The following is a 19,091-nucleotide window of genomic DNA, read 5'->3' as shown; positions in this document are numbered from 1 at the left end:
CTGAACATGAATAAGTGGAAAGGTGCTTGAAGAAATGCTGTTATCGTTAATTAATATGAAGGTGATAAGAACTTGCTTTTCTCCTTTCAGGATGGAACCCAGGTGGGACTTGTACAATGCTGCCCTGTAAGAAGAGAAGGACTACGGTGACTGGGTCCCCACAGCACCAGGGCAGCCAGGAGGAAGAGGACCTAGACCTGGAGTCCGCTGTTAAACCAGTGTCTGACCAGGTGAAAGACTTGGGGTCAGCGTCACTCTCTGGGGGCCCAAGTCATGGCAGAGCGGCCGGCCTCCAAGTGCAGTCCGTGCAGGAGGCAGGAAATCAGCTTGGCGAGGAGGATCCACCTCTGAGCTCCAGGGTGCTCACCCAGGACACAAACGCACCAGTTCTGGAAGCTGTTGACGCGGCCATCTCTCAGGGCATCGCCCTACCTTCCTTGGAGTCTTCTCAGCCTCTTACTGTACACACTGGCAAAGGAAAGCTGCAGGCCCCTGGCTCAAGGAGAGGGAAGAAGATAGCACTCAGGCCTGGGCCAGTTCCCCAAGAAGATAGAGGAGATCATCCTGTTACAAAGGAGCCTTTTTCAGGAGAGCCTAGTGAAGAAGTCAAGGAAGAAGGAGGTAAGATATGAAACGTCTTAAGCCACGTTTCCCCGGTCGGTGCTAGGTGGCATTCCTTTACAAAGCAGTGTTTCTGAAAGGGGAAACTGACCCAGTGTGGGATTGGGACTGTGGAGCTCGTGGGGGTCGGCAGTGAACTTTATGAGTGGGTGGAGACCTTCTCCCTCCCTTTCCCTAGATCCTCTTCTGTATCCTTTTCTTTCCTTTCTAGGGGTGAGCTATGTGGCCTTTTGTGATTCGGTTGTGTCTGTGCAGCAGGGCTTTTGGAGGAGAGGCAGCCGCTTGAAGGAGACGCTACTGCCTGGGACTTTGGGCGGGGCTCTGAAGAGACGATGTAACCCTTGAGGGAGGAGTTGTAGTTTGACAGATGGTGGCAGGGGGTATCTGAGGCCAAGAGAAGTAGGCGCCGAGGCAGAAGAGGATGGTGAGGTGGTTGCTTGGAAGAAGTGAGAGATGACTTCCGGGTGGTGGATTGTGTATAGACTGTGAAGGGCTTAGTTTTTCATGCTCAAGCATTGGACCTCGTCCTGTAGGTGATGGCTGGTTCACAAGTAAGAGAAGCAGAAAGCATAGTTCTCCCCTCAGGAAGCTTTTTTCTAGGGTAGCTGGGAAGACGAGACATAAACGTGTTATCCATTTGGAGCAGTTGAAGGCAGTACGTAGGCGCTGGGGTGTGTGGTACGGGTCATTCGGATTTTTGAAACTGGGACTGGCTGGGTTGGTGGGGTTCCATAGAGCGGGGAAGGAGAGGAGGTGGAGCAGCACATTCTGCAGCCCTGCGTAGGATCTGCGGTCCCCCAGAGGATCCGCGGTCCCCCGGAGGTTCCGCCGTCCCGCAGAGGTTCTGCAGCCCCCCGAAGGATCCGTGGTCCCCCAGAGGTTCCGTCGTCCTCCAGAGGATCCACGGTCTCCCTGAAGTTCCGCAGTCCCCCAGAGATTCCGCAGTCCCGCAGACAATCCGCAGTCCCCCAGAGGACCCGCCGTCCCTCGGAGATTCCGCCATCTCGCAGAGGTTCCGCGGTCCCCCGGAGGATCCGCGGTCCCCCGGAAGTTCCACGGTCCCCCAGAAGTTGTGCAGTCCCGCAGAGGTCCTGCAGTCCTCCGGAGGATCCGCGGTCCCCCAGAAGTTCCACGGTCCCCCCGAGATTCCGCCGTCCCGCAGAGGTGCTGTTTGTGCGGGCGTGTAGCAGGGCTTCCCAGGGGCAGTGCGGGTGCGGATGACACAGAGCCTTGCTGGCTTCCCCATGAGACCTTACAGAGGGTCAGGCTGGGATGTTGGCAGTGAGGTCAGAAAAAGAGGCGTACCCTAGAGACATCAGAAGGGAGAATTAGTCTTGCTCAGAGACTGGCATCGTTTCCGTTCTCTGGCCCCAGTGCTGGTCGTACATCTTCCAGGCACAGGCACCGAGGCGCTTGGAGAGGAGTTCGTCCTTCCACGTGTGCTGCCTGAGGTGATTTGGGGCCGTCAGGATAAAATACAACTCTGAGATTGGAGTTTGGTGAGACGGAGTAGAAATGTTCAAAGTGTGAGTTGTGCTTCTTTGTGGAAAGGAACGTGGAGGAAGTTGACAGCCTAAGGCTGAGGAAGAAGATGGCAGAGAGGGAAAACTGGGGAAGTGATAGGAGAAATCTCAGGAAGGAGGAGTGTCCAGAACAACTTCATTTGAAAGTTCGTGACTAAGGAAAGAGGAGGATGGGGCCTGACGGAAGGCTACACTGGAGAGGGTGCAGGGGAGTTTCTGGGACGAGGAGGTGTGGTGAGGGAGGAGGAGAGCAGCAGTGTCTGCTCCACAGCAGGAGGGTGGACATGGCCCTGGGGGACAGCAGGGCCACTGAAATGTCTCCTTCAGGCCCGGGCGTGTTTGTGACGTGAAGGCAGGGGATCTGGAAAGGGCCCGGGAGTCAAGTAGGGCGGGGTGGGCGATCCCCCAGGGCTTCAGAGTCACCTGCTGATGAGGAGTGGGGTCCACAGACGTTTCCAGGGGTTAGTTTTCAGAGGTCCAAGTGTGGGTGAATGAGATAAACGTTCGTTGTTTACGGTCAGCTGTAATACCACTCCCCCTCACGAGGCTGGATAATTAGAAGTGAATTCTGCCATCTTGCACTGTGATGAGCTGTGTATACGAGCAATACCTGGAAAAGAAGGACCTTATGAGAGTGTCTATCCAGAATCCTTTTTCTCCCCGTAAGTAACTTTTCGTTTAATTTTTGCTGAATAGAAATGTAACATACAAGGGCTGCCTGGGTGGCTCAGTTGGTTAAGCATCTGACTCTTGATTTTGGCTCAGGTAGTGACCTCACGGTTTGTGACAGCCCCGCTTTGGGCTCTGTGCCGGCAGTGCAGAGCCTGCTCGGGATTCTGTCTCTCCTCTCTCTCTGCTTCTTCCCCCTGTGTGCGCTCGCGCTCAATCTCTCTCTCTCTCTCTCTCTCTCTCGTGTGCACAAGCTCTCTTTCTAAATAAACTTAAAAACATAAAAAAAGAAATGTAACATACAAAACAGAAGACTAAAAATTCATATATATGCATTTTTAGAAATACTGAAAAATTTAAGGTAGAAAAAAAAATCACTCACAACCTTACTACCCACAGTAATTACTACTAAAATTAGCACAGGGGTGCCTGGCTGGCTCAGTCGGTAGAGCATGTGACTCCTGATCTCAGGGTTGTGAGTTCAAGCCCTACGTTGTGTGTAGAGATTACTTAAAAATGAAATCTTAAAGAGGTGCCTGGGTGGCTCAGTCAGTGAAGCGTCTGGCTTTAGCACAGGTCATGATCTCATGGTTCTTGTGCTCAAGCCCCACATTGGGCTCTCTGCTGTCAGTGCAGAGCCTGCTTCCGATCCTGTGTTTCCTCTCTCTCTGCCCTTCCCCTGCTCGTGATCTTGTGTGCTCTCTCTCTCAAAAAATAAACGTTAAAAAAAAAAGAAATCTTAAGAAAAATTTATTGTATGTTCTTTTAGTTGTTTTGTTCTCTTGTAAGTAACATTTTAGTATTATGAGTACATAAAAAAACAAAAACAAGGACAAAAAAGCCTGGGTTGAAGTGTAGTAGTTCTCCTTTATCCGTAGTTTCAGTTATCCGCAATCAACCTCGGTCTGGAGGCAGATGATCCTCCTGACGTACTGTCGTCAGAAGGTCAGTAGTGGCCTAACACCGGGTCACAAGGCTGCGTCACTCACCTCACATCCTGTCCTCGCGTAGGCGTTTCATCATCTCACGTCATCACTAGAAAGGTGAGTACAGGACAGGAAGATATTTTGAGAGGGGAGAGCACATTCACGTAACTTTTTATGGTATATTGTTTTAATTGTTCTCTTTTATTATTAGTTATTGGTAACCTCCCTGCCTAATTTATAAATCAAACTACCCTAGGTGTGTATGGGAAAGAACATAGAATATAAGGGTTCGTACTGTGGGACACGTCAGACATCTCCCGAGGGTTTAGGAACACATGTCCCAGGGCTACCCGATCAGCGAGTTGTTACATTCCGTGCACCTGCTAAATCGTTTCTAGGCTGCAGGTGCTAGGGATTAAACTCCGTCTGCACTGGTGTGTGTTCTAACAGAATTTTCCCCCCACCCCCAGCCTCTTTTTTTGTCTTCAGAATTTTAATTGTTCTTTTAAAATTGATTTATATGATCTAATTTCTCCTCGTGCTTTTTTTTCTTTGTTTTGTAAAAATGATTAACTTCGGCAGATTGCAGCTCGTAATTAGTCGACTTGGGCATTTCTCAGCGAATTACTTTCATGTTATCCATTCGCAGTTCTTAGGCTGGCAGTAAACAAGTTACAGATGTGCTCTGTGTTAGGCTTTCCCTTCTGTGTCTCTCTTACTCTTCTCAGCTTCCGTTTCTAGGGGCTTTCAGCCTCCAGCACACGGACAGAGGGAAGGAAAAGCGGGGGTCCTGTGGGGGTTCTCTGAGAGGAGAGTTAAGTTGAGAAGCAACATGATTGGGTAATAGGAAAGGAACATTTTCGGGGTGTCTGGCTGCCTTAGTTGGAAGAGTGTGTGACTCTTGATCTTGGGGTCGAGTTTGAGTCCTTTGTTGGGTGTAGAGATTACTTAAATACAACTGAAAAAATAAAAAGGAAAAATAAAAAGGAACATTTTCTCTATGTAGAGACTGGTGCAGCCTATAAACGGCAGGGACAGTGTTAGAGTAGTTCCAGATGTGTTTTCCGTAGTAAACGTAGTGATGGAAACTAGCTACCAAAGTGAGCTTCTCGTATGTTTGTTTAAAACGTCTTTTATGTTGGCTCAGTTTTGAAATGTTGACACCATTCATCTAAAAATTACGAAGATTGTTGATTAAATGAGAGCACTATGTTGGGGCGTCTGGGTGGCTCAGTTGGTTAAACATCCGACTTCGGCCCAGGTCACAATCTCTTGGTTCACGAGTTCGAACCCTGCATCAGGCTTGTGCTGACAGCTCAGAGACAACCTGGAGCCTGCTTTGGATTCTGTGTCTCCTTCTCTCTCTCTCTCTCTGCCCCTCCCTGCACACGCTCTGTCTCTTTCTCTCTCTCAAAAATAAACATTAAAAAATTTTTTTTAAAAATCAGAGCACTATGCTGTGCTGTTGATTGAAGTTCTCTTTTCTAAGGTATTTGACTGAGAGGAACTTTTGATTTGACGGACTCAGGGCTTCACTTCTTGTCCAGTCCCCGTTAAAAGCAAAAGCCCTCAGATGTTTTGACGTCATAGAGTAAACATGGGCTCCAGAAATGGAGGACGGAAGATTGAAGAGTAAACGCAGTCAGTGATTGATTCATACTTAATTTAAAACGAAAACTTCTTTACTTTGTTGGAGTGTGGAGGGTGGTCCGGTTTCAAATCCTGTTTATGCCAGTTGAAACTGGCCATGTTGATGAGGTAGTAGTCTAGAGTATAGAGGCTACTTTGGGTAGAGCTCAGTGATAAACAACCTGATCTTTTTTTGAAAAAAAAATTTTTATTTTATGAGATCTTCCTTCTTAATGGATTTCTTAAAAATGTTTATTTAATTTTGAGAGAGAGTGAGCCGGGGAGGGGCAGAGAGAGAGGGACAGAGGATCCAAAGCGGGCCCTGAGCTGTCAGTACAGAGCCTGACACGGGGCTCGAACCCACAAACTGCAAGATCATGACCTGAGCCAAAGTTGGACGTTTAACCAACTGAGCCACCCAGGCGCCCCTAAAAATTTTTTGACTTTATGATATGCAGATGTGGAAGAACTTCATAAATACAGAGGGTGCATAGTGAAAAGTTAGGCACCCCTTCACTCTGTCCTCTGGACCCCAGGTCTTTGTCTTAGAAGCAGGCAGGCAGTTCAGCAGTCCCTTGTGTATAGTCTGTAGATCTTCCGCCCGGACACAAGCCTGTATGTATTCTTCTCCTCATGACAACTTGGTTCTAATGTTTACTTTTGATACAGCATGAATGCTTTGCTTTTTGAACACCCCATCTTCCCCAGAAGAAGGAACGATGGCACTGATGAAGAGTTGAGATGAAAAGGAGAAAGTTGTCTAGTGAACCATAGAATCAACCACGTATTTATAAATTTTTTTTTTTTCAACGTTTATTTATTTTTGGGACAGAGAGAGACAGAGCATGAACGGGGGAGGGGCAGAGAGAGAGGGAGACACAGAATCGGAAACAGGCTCCAGGCTCTGAGCCATCAGCCCAGAGCCTGACGCGGGGCTCGAACTCACGGACCGCGAGATCGTGACCTGGCTGAAGTCGGACGCTTAACCGACTGCGCCACCCAGGCGCCCCATCAACCACGTATTTATAATTTGATGGTGGTTTTTACTCTACTGCTCTGTAAAATTTACAGAGTCAGAAAGTTCAGGACATTTTGTAATGGATACCATTTATAGAGATTAAATGTGGTGTTAATGATTGTCCATATAAAATGTCCCTTTGTCATCAGAAGTATAACACCCCCCCACCCCACAATTATGGTTCTGATTTCTTCATAGGAAAAAAATGCATACCTCAAAGCATATAAGAAGTAGAAAGACCTTAGCAATTATCTGGTTCAGCTCCCTGACATTAGATGAGCAAATTGGATCTGAGCTTTGATTTGGTATTTTTCTTAGGATACTGTCTTTAAGAGAGAGGAATACCTATGTGGTACGTGCATCATTAATGAAATTACCCAGCTGAAGAGGACTTTATAACAAAATGCTGATTTCTGCAACCTGGTATGATTGCAAATGGGCACAGTGTGGAGCAACCCTTGTGATTCTTCCAGGAAAACCTCAGTCTGGAGGGGAGATGCCTTCACTGCCTCTAGGCGCCCACTCTGCCAAACCGGGAGCCCTGCCTGGGAAGTCCCCTCCGTCACATGTCTGTGCCTGTCCCCAAGAGAAGCCACTTGGGACTCTGGCTCCGCAAGCTGAGGATGAGACAGAGGACGGCGGACTCTTCATTCCGATGGGTAGGCTTTGTGTCTCTTTTTTTCTTCTTTAAAAAAAAAAAAAAAATCCTCTCTATTGAAGTATAATATGAAGCAAAATATGGAGAAAACTGCATATACCTTAAGAGATCCAAGTTCACTGAATTTCAGAGATTGCAAACACCCATGCAAGCAGGAACTGGATCAAAAACAGAATATTACCTGCACCCAGGGCCCTCCCTTTCAGTTACTACCAACACCCCACCCCTGCGGGACCATTATTCTGACTTCCGGTTCACCTGTTTTGTACTTTATGAGTGGAATCATATGTATGTGTGTTTTGTGACTGCCTTTTTCCACTTGTGTTGTCGTGTTATGAAATTGGCCCCCGTTGCTGCACGTACTTGTGGATTGCTCGTTTTCATTGCTGTGTAGTAGCCTGTTGGAGTGTTCTACTATTTCTTTTTTTTTTTCAACATTTATTTATTTTTGGGACAGAGAGAGACAGAGCATGAACGGGGGAGGGGCAGAGAGAGAGGGAGACACAGAATCGGAAACAGGCTCCAGGCTCTGAGCCATCAGCCCAGAGCCTGACGCGGGGCTCGAACTCACGGACCGCGAGATCGCGACCTGGCTGAAGTCGGACGCTTAACCGACTGCGCCACCCAGGCGCCCCTGGAGTGTTCTACTATTTCTTAATCCATCAGCTCTTACCGGGCATTAGGATGGTTTCTAGTTGCAGGCTACTCTGACTGGTGCTGCCGTGGATGTTCCTGTTGCAGGTGTCTGGGTGAGCATCTGCACCTGATTTTCCTTGGGTGTAATTGCTAGGTCATAGGATTAGGCCTCTTTACATTTGTTTGAAATGTTGTACGTAAAAAAAATTTTTTTTTGATTATTTATTTTTGAGAGAGAGAGAGAGAGATCGCGAGTGTGAGCAGGGGAGGGGCAAAGAGAGAGGGAGACACAGAATGCCAAGCAGCTCCAGGCTCTGAGCGGTCAGCAACAGAGCCCGATGCAGGGCTTGAACCCACAAGCTGTGAGATCATGACCTGAACCGAAGTTGGATGCTCAACTGACTGAGCCACCCAGGTGCCCCTAAATATTGTATTTTTTTTATTGTGAATTATAACACATACACACAAGTGAATAAAGACTTCTAGGGGCACCTGGGTGACCCAGTTGGTTAAGGGTCTGACTCTTGATTTCAGCTCAGGTCATGATCTCACGGTTGTGTGATCAAGCCCCTGTGCTGACTGTGGAGCCTGCTTGAGAGTCTCTCTCTCTGCCTCTCTCCTGCTCGAGCTTTATCTCTCAAAATAGATAAACAAACGTTTTTTAACAATTAAAAAAATTATGTAACAGCCACCACCATCAGCATGTGGCAGAAGTTCTCTCATTCCCCTCTGCAGTCCTTCATCCTCCGCCCTTGGCACCTGCCAGTCTCCCTTCTGTTCTGGCAGGTTCCCGTTTTCTACGGTGTTATCACATGTGTGGTGTCATACAGTACGGAGCCTTGCGCATCTGGTATCTTTCACCTAGTCTGATGCCTTTGAGATTCATTCGTGCTTTCATCGCTGAGTAGTATTCATTCTGTTCCAACGAAGGACCACAGTTAGTTTACCTGTTCACCAGTTGATGGGCATTCGGATTGTTTCCAGGTTTTGCCTGAAACTGCTATAAATATTCACATGTAGGTCTTTGATAGACATAAATTTTCATTTTTCTGGGGTAAGTAACTAGAATTGTCATTGCTGGGGCTTATGGTTTATGTTTAACTTTGTAAGAAACTGCTGAACTGTGTTCCAGGGTGGCCGGACCATCTTACACTCCCACCTGCAGTATGTGAGATTTGCGGCTGATAGCCTCCAGCCAGCCGCTGTCAGATGTTTAAATTTATCCGTTCTAGTAGGTGTATTTCCTCCTGGTTTTCAATTGCATTTCCCCAAGGAATAATGCTACAGAGCATATTTTCATGTGTTTATGGCCATCTGGAGATCATTTTTGGTGAAATGTTAGTTCATTGTTCTGTTGTTTGCCTTCATTCCTTTTGTAATTAGTACATATCTTGCAGGAAATACTTTAAAACTATGCGTCTATCCTGTTCGTTTTCAAATCTTTGGCCACTAATTTTAGCATCCATTGGTAGATTGCCTGTAACAGGCTTTTATTTATTTATTTTTTTTTAACTTTATTTATTTTGAAAGAGAGAGAGAGAGAGAACCAGCAGGGGAGGGGCAGAGAGAGGGAGGGATCCAAAGCAGGCTCTGTGCTGACAGCAGAGAGCCTATCGTGGGGCTCAAACTCACAAACCATGAGATCGTGACCTGAGCCAAAGTCGGATGTCCAACTGACTGAGCCACCTAGATGCTCCATTACTGTGTTCTTCTAATGGCAATTTTTTATTTCTCTCATGCCTTCTACTTCTATTAATTGGGATTTTCTATAAAGAAGAGCTGTCCTGGGGCACCTGGGTGGCTCAGTCAGTGAAGTAAGTGTCCGCCTCTTGATTTTGGCTCAGACAGGTCATAATCCCATGTTTCAGGAGTTCATGAGTTTGGGCCCTGCATTGGGCTCTGCATTGATAGCATGGAGCCTGCTTGGGATTCTCTCTCTTCCCCCCACCTCTCCCTTGCTCACACATGCTCTCACTCTCTTTCCCTGAAAAGAAATAAACTTTAAAGAGGACCTGTCCCTTCTTCATTATTTATTTATTTTTTTCAATTTTTATGTGAGTATGGACTGAGATATTTATTTTATTATTTGAGTTACAATGCAGTACTGTCGTTACCTTGCTCACGTTGTTTTAGTGTTAGCTACAGGGAGATACTCCAGGATTTACTTTTGTGGAATATGGTTTTGGTGTCATATCAAGGAACACTGCCTAATCCTGGGGCACCCGGCTGGCTCAGTTGGGGAGCCTCGAGACTCTGGATCTCAGAGGGTTGTGAGGTCGAGCTGCACACTGGGAGGAAAGCAGACTTAAAAAAAAAAAAAGTGATTTAAAAAAGAAAAGGAACTCTGCCCAAACTGAGGTCACAGAGTTTCTTTTCTGCAAGTTGTATGGTTTTACATATTACATTTAGGTGTATGAACCGTGTTGAGTTAATTTTTGTATCATCATGTGTGAGGTATGTTTGAGACTCTCTTGCATGTGGATGTTCCCTTATTTCAGCACTATTTTTGGAAAATATTTTTTCTCCATTTAATTACCTTTGCACATAGGGCACCTGGGTGGCTCAGTCGGTTTGTCGTCTGACTTTGGCTCAGGTCATGATCTTGCAGTTTGTGAGTTCGAGCCCTGCGTTGGGCTCTGTGCTGACAGCTTGGAGCCTGGAGCCCGGAGCCTGCTTTGGATTCTGTGTCTCCCTCTCTCTCTGCCCCTCCCCCATTCACACTCTGTGTCTGTCTCTCTCAAAAATAAATAAAAAAAAACATTTAAAAAATTAAGAAAAAATAAATTACCTTTGCACCTATGTAAAAAAATCACTTGGCCATATTAGTGTGGACTTTTCTGGACTCTGTTCTGTCCCACTGATCTGTGTGTCTAACCTTTCACCAACACCACACAGGCTCGATCAGTATAACTTCACAGGGAGTGTCGAGGTCGGGTAGTATGAATCTTCACTTTGTCCTTTTTATTTTTATTTTTTATTATTTTTAATGTTATTTTTGAGAGAGAGAAACAGAGAATGCATGCGCACAAGCCGGGGAGAGGCAGAAAGAGAGAGAGACACAGAATCTGAAGCAGGCTCCAGGCTCTGAGCTGTCAGCACAGAGCCCGACGTGGGGCTCGAACTCAGGAACCACATGATTATGACCTGAATGGAAGTTGTATGCTTAACTGACTGAACCACCCAGGTGCCCCGCCCCCCCCCCCCCCCCCGCCTTTTTAAAACAAGGTTATTAAACTATTCTAGGTCATTTGCATTTCCATGTAAATTTGAGAATTGGGTTGTTATTTTCTGCAAAAATACTTGCTGAGGGGCGCCTGGGTGGCGCAGTCGGTTGAGCCTCTGACTTCAGCCAGGTCACGGTCTCGCGGTCCGGGAGTTCGAGCCCCGCGTCAGGCTCTGGGCTGATGGCTCAGAGCCTGGAGCCTGTTTCCGATTCTGTGTCTCCCTCTCTCTCTGCCCCTCCCCCATTCATGCTCTGTCTCTCTCTGTCCCAAAAATAAATAAACGTTGAAAAAAAAAAATACTTGCTGAAATACTGATTGGAAATGAATCTGTGGATCAATTTGGGAAGAAAGTTGTCATCTTAACAGTATTGAGTCTACTAATCCGTAGCAAGATACATATATTTATTTAGACGTTTAAAAATTTCTCAGCAGTATTTTGTAGTTTTTACTATATACATTTTCACTTATATTTTAGATTTATGAAACATGCATTTTTTTTTTTATGCTTATGTCATTTTTTCTTTTCAACTTCTAGTTTGTTGCCAACATACAGATAGAGTAGGCTTGGGTATATCAGTATACCTTGTGACTTTGCTATAAATTCATTTATTAGCTGTATATACTTTATAGATTCTTTTTTGTTTTTATTTTATTATTATTTTTTAATGTTTATTTATTTTTGAGAGAAAGAATGCAAGCGGAGGAGGGGCAGACAGAGGGGCAGACGTAGAATTGGAAGCAGGCTCTAGGTTCTGAGCTGTCAGCACAGAGCCCGACATGGGGCTCGAACCCACGAACCGAGAAATAATGACCTGAGCCGAAGTCAGATGCTTAACCAACTGAGCCACCCAGGTGCCCCCATTCTTTTTTGTTTTTGAAGAGTTTGTTTTGAGAGAGAGGGAGAGAGAGAATCCCAAGTAGGCCCTGCGCTCACAGTGTGGTGAGATCGTGACCTGAACTGAAATTGAGTCGGATGCTTAATGGACTGAGCCACCCAGGCACCCTTACTTTATAGATTCTTTAACAATTTCTTACAGAGATAATTATGTCATCTGAGAACAAGGGTTTTTTTTTGACCTTCATTTCTCTTTCTTCCTCCTCTTCCCTTTATATCTCCCTCCCTCTTTCTCTTCCTTTCCATTTGTCAGTCCCCCTTTACTGTGTACAACCCTGAGGGGAAGTGGCGAGAGGGGTCGTCTTTCCTGTGTTCCTGGTCTCAGGGAAGTATGTTCCGTCTTTCACCGTGGAGCTGAAGCTGGTTTATGGCTGTGGTGTATTGGATTGAGGAAGTTCTCTACTGTTCCTAGTTGCTGAGAGTTTTTATGGTGAATTGATGTTAGATTTTGTGAAAAGCTTTCTCTGCCTCTATTGAGATTGTCTTTTGTTTTGTTTTTGCTTTTGATCTGTTGATATAGTGAATTATATTGATTGATTTTCAAATTTGAAAGCAATTTTGCATTTCTGGGGTAAGCCACACCTTTTGGCCATGATATATTACCCTTTTTATACATTGCTGGATTTGATTTGCTAGTATTTTAAAGATTTTTGTATCTGTGGTCAATAGTTTTCTTGTACTGTCTTTGTATGGTTTGATATTGGGGTCATGCTGAGTTGGGAAGTGTTCCCTTTTTGTGCTTTTGTTTTTGGAAGAGCATGTGTGAATTGGTATTACTTCTTCCTTTTTTTTTTTTTTTTTTTTTCAACGTTTATTTATTTTTGGGACAGAGAGAGACAGAGCATGAATGGGGGAGGGGCAGAGAGAGAGGGAGACACAGAATCGGAAACAGGCTCCAGGCTCTGAGCCATCAGCCCAGAGCCTGACGCGGGGCTCGAACTCACGGACTGCGAGATCGTGACCTGGCTGAAGTCGGACGCTTAACCGACTGCGCCACCCAGGCGCCCCACTTCTTCCTTTTTTTAATATTTATTTTTTTATTTTGAAAGAGAGAGTACATACGCATGAGCTGGTGAGGGGCAGAGAGATTGAGAGAGAGAGAGAGAGAGAGAAAGAAAATCCCCTGGTAGGCTCTGTGCCGCTAATGCAGAACCCATGGGGCTCGAGCCCACGAACTGTGAGATCATGACCTGAGCCAAAGTTGGATGTTTAATTGACAGCCACCCAGGTGTCCCTACAGTTGGTATCTTTCAAGGTATTTGTCTGTTTCGTTTACCTTGTCACATTTATTGGCATAAATGTTTTCATAATATTCCTTTGTTATCTTTCTATTATCTGTAGGGTCTGCAGCGGTGTCTGTTCTTTTATTCTTGATACTGGTGATTTGTGTCTTTTTCTTAATCACTCTGGCTAGACGGTTTTCAGTATTCATCTTTGAATTCAAAGGACAAGCTTTGGATTTCATTAATTTCTCTATTTCTCTGTTTTCTATTTCATTGATTTTTGTCTGTTTTCTTTCTCCTTGCTTTGGGTTTAATTTGGTCTTTTTCTGGTTTTCTTAAAGTGGAAGCTTAGATCAGTGATTTGAGACTTTTCTTATTTTTTAATAGTACTTAATGTGTCACTTTCCTGTTAAACACTTGTGTTAGCTGTGCCCCGCAAATTTTGTTTGATATGTTATATTTCATGGACTTCAGTTGACAATATTTTCTAATTTCCTTTGGGATGTCTTCTTTGACCCACAGATCATTCAGAAGTGTGTAGTTTTATTTCTTTCCTTTTTTTTTTTTTTAATTTTTTTTTTTCCAACGTTTATTTTTTTGGGGACAGAGAGAGACAGAGCATGAACGGGGGAGGGGCAGAGAGAGAGGGAGACATAGAATCGGAAACAGGCTCCAGGCTCTGAGCCATCAGCCCAGAGCCCGACGCGGGGCTCGAACTCATGGACCGCGAGATCGTGACCTGGCTGAAGTCGGACGCTTAACCGACTGCGCCACCCAGGCGCCCCTTATTTCTAAATATTTGGAGAATTTCCAGCTATCTTTCTGTTACTGATTTCTAATTTAATTCTCTTGAGTTCAGGTCCTATTTTGTATCATTTCATTCTTTTTCTGTTTATTGAGGTTTATTTTAGGGCCCAGAATGTACTCTCTCTCTCTTTTTTAAAAATTTTTTTTAATGTTCTATTTATTTTTGAGAGAGAGAGAGAGAGAGACAGAGCATGAGTGGGGCAGGAGCAGAGACAGAGAGGGAGACACAGAATCCCAAGCAGGCTTCAGGCTCTGAGCTGTCAGCACAGAGCCCAACGTGGGGCTTGAACTCACAAACTGTGAGATCATGACCTGAGCCGAAGTCGGACGCTTAACTGACTGAGCCACCCAGGCACCCTGAGAATATAATCTTTGTGGTAGCTCTTCCATATGTATTTGAAAAGAATATGTATTCTGTTGTTTCGAGGTGCCTGTTCTATAAATGTCAGTTAGGTCAAGTTGATTGATAGCGTTGTTCAGTTCTTCTCTTCCTACTTTTCTCTTGGGAAAGGTCTATTTGTCAATTATTGTGAAGGAAATGTTGATATCTCCAATTATCGTTGTGGATTTGTCTATATTTCCTTTTAGCTCTATCAGTTTTAGTTCTATATACTTTTATTCATTTTAAAAGGTTTTTATTATTTTTAATATTTACTTATTTTGAGAGAAAGAGTGAGTGGGGGAAGATAAAGAGAGGGAGACAGAGAATCCCAAGCATGCTCTGTAGCTGTTAGCACACAGCCCATTGTGGGGCTTTAACTGACAAACTGTGAGATCATGACTTGAGCTGAAACTGAGTTAGATGCTTAACAGACTCAGTTGCCCGGGTGCCCCTTAAGTAATCTTTATACCCCACGTGGGGCTCAAACTCATGACCCTGAGATCAAGAGTTGTGTGCTCCACTGATGGGGCCAGCCAAGTGCCCCTGCTCTGCATATTTTAAAACTCTGTGTTTAGGTGCATGTACCTAATGACAAATGTGATTGGGTTTTGAGTGTTAGAGCAAACTGGCGTTTCTGGGATGAACCTATTTGGTTATGACGTATCAGACTTTCCATGAGCTGCCGGACCCATTTCCTGATACATGGTTCAAGGTTTTGTGTCTTTATTTATGAGAGGTACTGGCTTTAATTTTCTTATAATGTCTTTTTCATGTGTTGGTGTTTGGTAACTGGCCTTATAAAATGAATTGTGGGGTGCCTGGGTGGCTCAGTTGGTTGAGCATCCGACTTCACCTCAGGTCATGATCTCATAGCTCGTGAGTTCGAGCCCCGTGTTGGGCTCTGTGCTGACAGCTCAGAGCCTGGAGCCTGCTTCGGATTCTGTGTCTCCCTCTCTCTCTCTGCCTCTAACCCACTCGCATTCTGACTTTGTCTCTCTCAAAAATAAACATACATTAAAAAAAATAATAAAATGAATTGGGAAGTTTCCCATCATTGTCCACTCTCTGGAAGGTTTATGTAAGGCTATTATTTATTTCTCAAAATTTTGTAAGACTTCACCAAGAAGTTACCTAGGCTTGGAGTTCTCTTTGTCAAAAGGATTTTAAATTATGGAGTAAATTCTTTAATAATTTTAGGACTATTCAGATTTCCTGTTTCTGTCAGTTTTGGTCAGTTGTGTTTTTCAAGGAATTTGTACGTTTTCTCTAAATTGTCAAATATTTTGATGTAAAGTTGTTTATAAAAGGCTTATTTTGGGATTTTTTTTTTTTTTTGGGTTTTAGTTTTTAACTAATCTCCATACCCAACAGGGATTGAACTCCATGACACCCAGATTAAGAGTTGCACACTCCACCAAACTGAGCCAGCCAAGTGCCTCAATTTTGGGGTATCTTTAAGATTTTTTTAGGTTTATTTATTTATTTTGAGAGAGAGAGAGAGAAAGAGAGAGTGAGTAAGTGAGTTGGGGAAGGGCAGAGGGAGAAGGAGAGAGAGGGAATCCCAGGCAGGCTCTGCACTGTTAGAACAGAGACCAACGAGGGGCTAGAACTCATGAACCATGAGATAAGGACCTGAGCTGAAGTTGGGTGCTTAACTGACTGAGCCACCCAGGCACCCCTGTCCTCTTTATTTCTGGTTGGAAACTTTTTGTTGATAAGTCTGATTTTTTTGTTGGTAAGTTTGGCTTGAGGTTTATCAATTTTATTAATCTTTTCAAAGAACCACCTTTTGGCTTTCTTTTTTTTAAATTCTATTTATGTTTTCTGTTTCATTGGTTTCTGTTCATTATTTCCTTCCTGAAATTTACCTTATTTGATTTGTTCTTTTCTAATCTCTTATAAGATTTTCAATTGTTTTCTAATATATACATGCACAGTTGTAACTTTCCCTTGAAGCATTGCTTTCGCTGTGTTCTGCAAGCTATGATGTGTCATATTATTGCTTTCATTCATCTTAAAATATTTCTAATTTCCTTTATGATTTTTTCTTTGATTTATGGATTATTTAGAGATACATTGCTTACTTTCCAAATATTTGAGGATCTTTCCAGTTAAACTTCTTTATTTATTTCTAGCTAATTCCACTGTGGTCAAAGAGTATATTCCGTATGATTCCTGACCTTTGAAAATTGTTGAAACTTAGCATATGGTCTGTTTTATGTGCCCATAAAAATAATGTATTTTGTGGGTGTCATTTAGACACTTGTCATTTAGATCAAGTATTGTGTTCTACATATGTCTGTAAGTTCAAGTTTATTATTTATATTGTTCAGATCTCTTATGTCCTTACTGATTTCTTTGTCTACTGTTGTATTAGTTACTGAATGACATTTGTCAAAATCTCCAAATATGACTGTGGCTTTATCCTTTTTTTCCCTGTCAACTTTTATTTTATATATTTAAGCTCTATTATTAGATGCATACCAATTTAGAATTGTTTTGTCTTCCTGTTGAATTAACTCAATTAGTGTGAGATGTTCCTTTTTATGTTCTTGCCTTAAAGTTTTCTTTGTGATATTCGTGTATACATGGTATATAGTATTTATATTCTTTTGCTTTCAACCTTTTTTGTGCCTTTATTTTTAAAATGTTTCTCCTAAGGGTGCCTGGGTGGCTCAGTCGGTTAAGGGTATCTGACTCTTGATCTCGGCTCAGGTCATGATCTCACGGTTTGTGGGTTTGAGCCCTGCGTCGGGCTCTGTGCCGACAGCTCGGAGCCTGGAGCCTGCTTCGTTCAGATTCTGTGTCTCATTCTCTCTCTGCCCCTCCCTGACTTGTTCTCTGTCTCTCAAAAATAAATAAATGTATTAAAAAATGTTTTTAAATGTTTCTCCTATGTGTGGCCTAGTCTTTGTAAAAAAAACTTAGTCCGAACATTTTTGCTTTTTAATTAGCTCATATATTTTGTTTATATTTAATGTAATTTGAGTTTATGTTTAATGTATTACTATATTTAACGTTATACATAAGTTGAGTTTATATTTAACGTAACGTAAGTTGAATTTTCTATTTTCCTGTTTTTTTTTGTTTCTTCTTTCCTTCTTTTGATTAACCAAGTACTTTTATTTTTCTTCGTTATTAGTTCTTTAGTTTTATATTCTTTTTTCTTGCACATGTTACTTTATAGATTAACAATATGCATCTTTTTATTTTTAAAAGTAGTCCGAGATTTGATGTGTTTTTATGTTTTTAAATTAAAAAAAATTTTTTTAAAGTTCATTTTGAGAGAGAGACAGTGCAAGTGGGGGAGGGGCAGAGAGAGAGGGCAGAGAGAGAAGCCCAAGCAGGTTCCACATTGTCAGGGCAGAGGGAGATGTGAGGCTCAAATTTATGAACCATGAGATCATGACCTGAGCTAAAACCAAGAGTCAGACACTTAACCAACTGAGCCACTCATGTGCCCCAAGACTTTTTTTTCTTTTTTTTTTAAAGTGAGCTATATGCCCACTGTGGGGCTTGAACTCATGACCCTGAGATCAAGAGTCACATCCTCTACCAACTGAGCCAGGCAAGTGCCCCAACATATACATCTTCGAAATTATTACATTGTACCTTAAATGTGTGCTTTTACCACTTTCAAAACAATACAGGAATTTTATAGCCATTTCACTACATATATCTACTCCTGCCTTTTGTGCTATTGATGTTATGTTTTACTTCTTCTTAAGTTTTAAACCCCTAAGACGTTATTGTTACTATGTTAGCCAGTCAGCATTCATTTATTTTGATCATAGAGCTAACCTGTCTTGTGTTTTGATTCATCCTGAAATTCTTTGCTTTGTTTTTATCTGGGATCATTTGTGTATATATATATATTTAATGTTTACTCATTTTTGAGAGGGAGGGGAGGGGTAGAGAGAGAGATGGAGACACAGAATCCATAGCAGGCTCCAGGCTCTGAGTTGTCAGCACAGGGCCCGACATGGGGCTCAAACTCACGAACATGACCTGAGCCGAAGTTGGATGCTTAACCAACTGAGCCACCCAGGCACGCCTATACTGTATTTATTGAAAAAAAATCCACATATAAGTGGATGTGAACAGTTCAAACCTGTGTTGTCTGAGGGTAAATTGTAGTTTTACATAGTTTTACAGTTGTTTTTGGTGGGAAGGTTTCCTGTGTTAAAAAAAACAAACAAACATAGTTGTGGCCAGAATCAGAGGTCCTGGGTGTGTTTTTGACAAGGTTCTTAAGCAACTGTTTTCATACATCATGGCAATTTTGGTGATATTACAGAACCCACCTATATTTTTACTGACTTCATCCACTTTACAGTACACTTATAGTGTATTTTACTTTCAATTTATTGGTTACATCATTGGATCTATTTTTCAGGGAATGGCTTGTTTTTAGCCATCTTCTATCTCATGGAAAGAAAAATTAGATTTTCTTCTTTATCTTTTCCAGTCTGGTCTTTGGAAGCCAAAAAAAAGGGGCTTCCTTTTTCTAATTTTAAATTTCAACTCTTTAGAATTCATAGAGTCCGTGGTATCCCAGTATTTTAGAAGATAAAGGATTAGTTTTAAAACAGAATAGCAAATAGTTCAACTATCTGTTCTTTTTTGGATTGACTGTGTAGTGTTTTGGAATTTGAATGCATTAGATCTTCCTTACAGACATACACTCCATAATAAAAACTCAGCATTACAATCAGAAATCAGAGCGGGGCGCCTGGGTGGCGCAGTCGGTTAAGCGTCCGACTTCAGCCAGGTCACGATCTCGCGGTCCGTGAGTTCGAGCCCCGCGTCAGGGTCTGGGCTGATGGCTCAGAGCCTGGAGCCTGTTTCAGATTCTGTGTCTCCCTCTCTCTCTGCGCCTC

At 43.3% G+C, this 19,091-nt stretch overlaps 1 protein-coding gene across 8 annotated transcripts in view; it reads left to right on the top strand.

Annotated features, from left to right (window-relative positions):
• The window catches only part of GON4L (gon-4 like), a 76,029-nt gene that overhangs the window by 5,350 nt on the left and 51,588 nt on the right, over positions 1-19,091 (top strand). For 6 of the 8 annotated variants that reach the window (XM_045454368.1, XM_045454369.1, XM_045454366.1 and 3 more), the window contains exons 2-3: positions 91-621; positions 6,860-7,045. In XM_045454368.1, coding sequence (XP_045310324.1) covers positions 117-621; positions 6,860-7,045 — 691 coding nt within the window. In that variant the 5' untranslated portion in view covers positions 91-116. The remainder of the gene's footprint in view (positions 1-90; positions 622-6,859; positions 7,046-19,091) is intronic. The other 2 variants (XM_045454372.1, XM_045454371.1) reach the window with 1 other exon arrangement.

Source organism: Leopardus geoffroyi, chromosome C3, assembly GCF_018350155.1.
Source record: "Leopardus geoffroyi isolate Oge1 chromosome C3, O.geoffroyi_Oge1_pat1.0, whole genome shotgun sequence".
NCBI classification, from domain to species: Eukaryota; Metazoa; Chordata; class Mammalia; order Carnivora; family Felidae; genus Leopardus; species Leopardus geoffroyi.
Note: the sequence above shows the minus strand (reverse complement) of the source record. Positions and strands in the feature narration are given on the sequence as shown.